At 56.8% G+C, this 6,326-nt stretch overlaps 1 protein-coding gene across 1 annotated transcript; it reads left to right on the forward strand.

The window, feature by feature from the left end:
• The first annotated feature begins 1,867 nt into the window (after nt 1-1,867).
• Nucleotides 1,868-6,048, forward strand: LOC135933747 (uncharacterized PE-PGRS family protein PE_PGRS54-like). Its single transcript, XM_065471896.1, has 6 exons — nt 1,868-1,943; nt 2,502-2,972; nt 3,035-4,153; nt 4,241-4,426; nt 4,632-4,787; nt 5,885-6,048. The coding sequence occupies exons 1-6, from the start codon at nt 1,868-1,870 to the stop codon at nt 6,046-6,048; spliced, it is 2,172 nt and encodes a 723-aa protein (XP_065327968.1).
• The last annotated feature ends 278 nt before the right edge of the window (nt 6,049-6,326 follow it).

Here is a 6,326-nt window from a genome sequence, read left to right on the forward strand (position 1 = left end):
AATATTTCTGAGTTGTGTTTTTTTAAGCCTACAGTGGCTGTTTTACTGTAAGTCTGCTGTATATTTTGATGATACTTCGCCTTTATGATCCACTTTAAACGCTCAAATTATTTCATAACCATATTTGTTCAAGGATTCAAGGATTCAAGGAAACTCTATTGTCATTCGCATCACATGTTTACGTGAGGTGGAACGAAACTACATACACACGGTTCCGGAGCGAAAAGAAACAGAATTTTTAAAAAGAAAAACAGATAAAAAAAATAATAACAGAAAACAATAAATAACAATAAAATAACAATAACAATATAAAACAGAAAAAACAGAATAACAAGTAATAAAGTAATACAAATAAATAAAGTGCAACAACCTGAGTACCAGTATGGAGTATAGGTATAGAAATGTATGTATAAACACTTTAGCAGCAAAAGGGAATGATGACCAGCATTGATAAAGTGACAGTGTCAGTAAGTGTCAGTAGTGATTAAGGTTCTATAATAACAGTTCTTGTCCATTATGCATTAAGAAGTCTCACAGCTTCTGAAATGAAGCTGTTTCTCAGTCTGGTAGTTTTGCATTTAAAGCTCCTCAGCCTCCTGCCTGAGGGGAGTGGGACAAGAGTGAGTGTGCTGGGTGAGTGGGGTCCTTCATGATACAGGTGGCCCTCTTCCTGCATCTGGAGGTGTATATGTCTGTGAAGGTTGAGAAGCTACCTCTGACAACTCTGTGCAGCCTTCACCACCCTCTGTAGGGCTTTCCTCTCTGCCACAGTGCAGTTTCTGTGCCAGAGCATAGAACACTCTCCACCGCACATCTATAAAAGGAGATCAGAACTGAGCTTTCAAGTCCCGCCCGCCTCAGCCGCCTCAGGAAGTAAAGCCTCTTGTGAGCCTTCCTGATCAGACTGGAAGTATTGTTTTTCCTGGTGAGGTTATTATCTAGGTACATACCCAGGTACTTGTAGCTGGGTACAACCTCGACTGCAGATCCTCCAACGTATAGGGGTGTGTGTGTGTGTGTGTGTCTTCCCCTCCTGAAGTCCACAATCATCGCCTTCATCTTCTTCTCGTTTAAACAGAGATTTAAACAGAGATGTTTTTCATGCACTAGTCTTCCAAATGTTCCACCTCTGTCCTGTAGCCGGTCTCATCATTGTTTGTGATGCATCCAACCACAGCTGTGTCGTCCACAAACTTTACAATATGACAGCCTGGATGGTTAGGTGAGCGGTCATATGTAAGCAGTGTAAACAGGAGGGGACTTAGCACACAGCCCAGGAGACATTGTGGATCCTCACAGACTGCGGTTTGTTGGTCAGGAAGTCCAGAACCCAGTTACAAAGAGAAGAGCTACTGGTGTGTAGGCGTACTGGTGTGGGTCTGAAGTGATACTGATGGTGGCTTTGATGTGGGCCATAATCAGCCTCTCAAAGCATTTCATGACAATCGGCGTGAGGGTTACTGGCCGATAGTCATTTAGACCTGTCACATGTAAATACATATTAATTGCCTTGCTTAATCATTTCTGGTGATTTAGGACCCTGGATTTATACCTTCATACGTTTTTTTTCCTCACTACCAACATCTTGGCTTTAAATATATTCTCTGCCCCTGCTGGTAATGCAACTACTCCATGCGTGTCCATTTCACGCTTTTGAGAGGCAAACATTAAATGGACAATGTGGGCTGATGTGTCTATTACATGTTTTTGTCACGGCTGCCGAGGCGAGCCGTGTGGTGTTGGAGGAAAGAGGACCCAAGATGCAAGCAGGAGATGAAATGCTAGTGAAGTTTTATTTACACAGAGGTGAGGTGGCAAAACAGGCAAGAGAGAAGACAAAACTAAAGACCTAAACTGGGAAAGCTAAATGACAAACCTGAGAACATACGAACGGGGTGAGAGGCAGAGAGACGCAGACGAGAAACAGGACACCGAGGAACACAGTAACGCAGACTGACACGGAGTAACACAGACGAACCGGCAACAGGCAGGAGAACACACAGGGCTTAAATACACACACCGGTAATCAGGGGATGAGAAACAGGAGGGCAACACAGCTGGGAGAACTCAGAGCAGACGGGACAGGGGAAACGTAAACTGAGCACACTCACATAAGACACCGACCTTCACAATAAAACAGGAAACTCAGACACGGGGAACCAGACAGGACGCTGAACTAAACAGATTCATAAACAGACGGGGTGACATCATATACAGGCAAAGACACAGACTAAGGCAGAATATATATAACACAGAACTCAAACAATGATAATCACCATCATCATCATCATCAGACAGCTAACGAAACAGAACGTAATTAATATCAAAACAGCATCCCCAGAGAAGAACTAATGCAAAACGAAACCAAAACATAAGAAACACAAAATGCTGGGTCGAACCGACCCAGGACCGTGACAGGACCCCCCCCTCAAGGGCTGGCTCCAGACAGCCCAACAGAAACACAAACCGCCCAAACCCCCCCCCAAAAAACCAAAGAACAGAAAACGACCCGACCAGGGCGGGCGGTGGGGGCCCAGGACGGAGGGACAGAGTCCAAAAAGGCCCAGACGGCCAAGTTCAGGGGGCCGACCCGGAGGCCGACAGCACCGGAGGCCAAAACAGTTCAGTTCCGGAGGCCGACCATGCGAAAAGCAGCGGTAGCGGGGCAGGTCCGAAGGCGAGCCACGCAGTAGGCAGTGGCGAGGAGACAGTTCAGGGGGCCGACCGTGCGGACGGCAACGGCGGCGGCGAGAAAGCAGTTCAGGAGGCCGACCGTGCGGACGGCAACGGCGGCGGCGAGAAAGCAGTTCAGGAGGCCGACCGTGCGGACGGCAACGGCGGCGGCGAGAAAGCAGATCAGGGGGCCGACCGTGTGGGCGGCAACGGCGGCGGCGAGAAAGCAGTTCAGGGGGCCGACCGTGCGGATGGCAACGGCGGCGGCAATTCCAGTCCGGAGGCCGGCCACGCGGAAGGCAGTGGCGGCGTTTAGGAGGATGTCCCCAGCGGAGAAGAGGCCCAACAAGCGGCCTGACAGATGACCGACGATGTGGAGGCGGCCGTTGGGGATCTGACGAGGATGAGGCAGCTGATGCGGGAGCTGGACCAGGTGAAGCTGAGACGGAGGCTGGACCAGACGACGGCGTGGGTGAAGCTGAGACGGGGGCTTGGCCAGACGAGGGCGGAGATGAAGCTGGGCCAGACGAGGCCGATGAAGCAGAAGCAGAGGCTGCAGCCGTCGTGGACGAAGACTCGGAGGCTGCGGCTGGCGTGGATGATGAGGGGGCTGCTGCAGGCGTTGATGAAGACACAGAGGCGGAACCTGACGACAGCGGGGCTGTTGAAGGCGGTGATGTGGATGCTGCAGGCGGTGCTGAGGCGGAGGCTGGACCAGGCGAGGCAGCTGATGATGAAGCCGGAGCTGGACCAGCTGACGATGAAGCCGATGAGGAGGCTGGACCAGGCGGCGGCGTGGGTGAAGCTGAAGCTGGGCCAGATGACGCAGAGGCTGCTGCAGCCGGCGGCGCGGAAGCAGATGAGGAGGCTGCTGCAGCCGGCGGCGCGGAAGCAGATGAGGAGGCTGCTGCAGCCGGCGGCGCGGAAGCAGATGAGGAGGCTGCTGCAGCCGGCGGCGCGGAAGCAGATGAGGAGGCTGCTGCAGCCGGCGGCGCGGAAGCAGATGAGGAGGCTGCTGCAGCCGGCGGCGCGGAAGCAGATGAGGAGGCTGCTGCAGCCGGCGGCGCGGATGACGACCCTGAGGCTGCAGCCGGCGGCGAGGATGACGACCCTGAGGCTGCAGCCGGCGGCGAGGATGACGACCCTGAGGCTGCAGCTGGCGAGGATGACGACCCTGAGGCTGCAGCTGGCGAGGATGACGACCCTGAGGCTGCAGCCGGCGGCGAGGATGACGACCCTGAGGCTGCAGCCGGCGGCGAGGATGACGACCCTGAGGCTGCAGCCGGCGGCGAGGATGACGACCCTGAGGCTGCAGCCGGCGGCGAGGATGACGACCCTGAGGCTGCAGCCGGCGGCGAGGATGACGACCCTGAGGCTGCAGCCGGCGGCGAGGATGACGACCCTGAGGCTGCAGCCGGCGGCGAGGATGACGACCCTGAGGCTGCAGCTGGCGAGGATGACGACCCTGAGGCTGCAGCTGGCGAGGATGACGACCCTGAGGCTGCAGCTGGCGAGGATGACGACCCTGAGGCTGCAGCTGGCGAGGATGACGACCCTGAGGCTGCAGCTGGCGAGGATGACGACCCTGAGGCTGCAGCTGGCGGCGGCGTGGAAGCAGGCGACAGAGGCGCTGCAGTAGGCGTGGATGAGGCTGCTGGTGGAGCAGCTAGTGGCTGGACGGGCCCCTCGGGTCCCCCAGCAGACGAGGCAGGTGGCTGGACGGGCTCCTCGGGCCCCCCAGCAGACGAGGCAGGTGGCTGGACGGGCTCCTCGGGCCCCCCAGCAGACGAGGCAGGTGGCTGGACGGGCTCCTCGGGCCCCCCAGCAGACGAGGCAGGTGGCTGGACGGGCTCCTCGGGCCCCCCAGCAGACGAGGCAGGTGGCTGGACGGGCTCCTCGGGCCCCCCAGCAAAAACAGTCCATAAACCAGTGGGCACAGGGGCCCCTAACACACGCAGGGCTGAACCAGCAGGCACGTGGGCCTCTGGATAACACAGGGCTGAACCAGCAGGCACGTGGGCCTCTGGATAACACAGAGCAGAACCAGCAGGCGCACGGGCCTCTGGCAGGGACAGGTCAGAACCAGCGGGCGCACGGGCCCCTGGCAGGAACAGGTCAGGACCAGCAGGCACACGGGCCTCTGGCAGGGACGGAACAGGACCAGCAGGCACACGGGCCTCTGGCAGGGACGGAACAGGACCAGCAGGCACACGGGCCTCTGGCAGGGACGGAACAGGACCAGCAGGCACACGGGCCTCTGGCAGGGACGGAACAGGACCAGCAGGCACACGGGCCTCTGGCAGGGACGGAACAGGACCAGCAGGCACACGGGCCTCTGGCAGGGACGGAACAGGACCAGCAGGCACACGGGCCTCTGGCAGGGACGGAACAGGACCAGCAGGCACACGGGCCTCTGGCAGGGACGGAACAGAACCAGCAGGCACACGGGCCTCTGGCAGGAGCAGATCAGAACCAGCAGGCACACGGGCCTCTGGCAGGAACAGATCAGAACCAGCAGGCACACGGGCCTCTGGCAGGAACAGATCAGAACCAGCAGGCACACGGGCCTCTGGCAGTGACGCCGGTAACCGACACTGCGCAGGGCACTGGCTTTGCCCAGGCAGCGCTGGCACGGTGCAAGTCTTAGCTGGCGTCTTGGCCTTCAGGGGTCCAGAGTCGGCTGAGGGCAGAAACTCAGCCTCTGGGGAGGCCCTGGGGCGAGTAACAGTCTCTAAACAGGCCAGCTGTTGATGGATGATTCTGTTATTTATTTGTTTGTCTCTCTGCTTACAATGGACGGATGACAAAGGATTCCCTTCGGATAGAATGGATTTAGCTTGTTGTACTGGAGGAGCAGGTGACACAGGAAGCAGGGCTAGTGGCTGCTGAACAGGAGGCTGAACTGATGATTGGGCTAATGATTCTTCTGCCAACCGAGCTACAGACTGGGCTATGGCTTGTAACATGGTTTGTAATAAGTCCGGCTGTGGCTGTAATTGAGCTATGGATTGTGAGACTGAATGTGGTGGAGGTGGCGACTGAGCCTCGGGCCGGGCGGCTAACTGAGCCTCGGGCCGGGCGGCTAACTGAGCCTCGGGCCGGGCGGCTAACTGAGCCTCGGGCCGGGCGGCTAACTGAATAAACACAGCCCCAGAATTAACAGTCCCAAAGTCTGGTGAAACAGAAAGAGTGTCTTTTTCACTCACCACAGCCGGCAGTTCTGAAGTCCCACCATCCGGCTGTGGGGTGAGGCGCCTACGACGCGGACGTTGCTTCCTTCTCGGAGAACGCTCCAACGGGCCGGGTAACTCCGCATCCGGCAGTCCGGACTGCATATCCTCCGTTGGGCTGAGCAAACGAGCGGTAGGGGGGTGAAGGTGCAGCTCGTTCAGAAGGAAATTCTGAACAAGTGGGTGGAGTGAGCTGAACAGCCAGGGGAGACCGGAAACCAGTTGCTCCAATCTATTAGTTATGGCTTGGCGGAATCCCTTCTCCTCATGCCCCAGCCATAAATTAATTAAACGGTCCACAGAATAAATAATATCCTCCCGGAGCTCCTCGGGCGGGTTGAATGCTGCTGGGTCCATAGTGGCCGGTTCGTACTGTCACGGCTGCCGAGGCGAGCCGTGTGGTGTTGGAGGAAAGAGGACCCA

The sequence above is a fragment of the Pelmatolapia mariae genome, linkage group LG13 (assembly GCF_036321145.2).
Source record: "Pelmatolapia mariae isolate MD_Pm_ZW linkage group LG13, Pm_UMD_F_2, whole genome shotgun sequence".
Lineage (NCBI taxonomy): Eukaryota > Metazoa > Chordata > Actinopteri > Cichliformes > Cichlidae > Pelmatolapia > Pelmatolapia mariae.

Coding starts and splice junctions, on each gene's coding strand:
- LOC135933747 (XM_065471896.1), top strand. CDS start 1,868: ATGACAAACCTGAGAACATACGAACGGGGTGAGAGGCAGAGAGACGCA. Junction 1,944..2,501: donor ACAGGACACCGAGGAACACA/GTAACGCAGACT, acceptor ACCAAAGAACAG/AAAACGACCCGACCAGGGCG. Junction 4,154..4,240: donor CGACCCTGAGGCTGCAGCTG/GCGAGGATGACG, acceptor CTGAGGCTGCAG/CTGGCGAGGATGACGACCCT.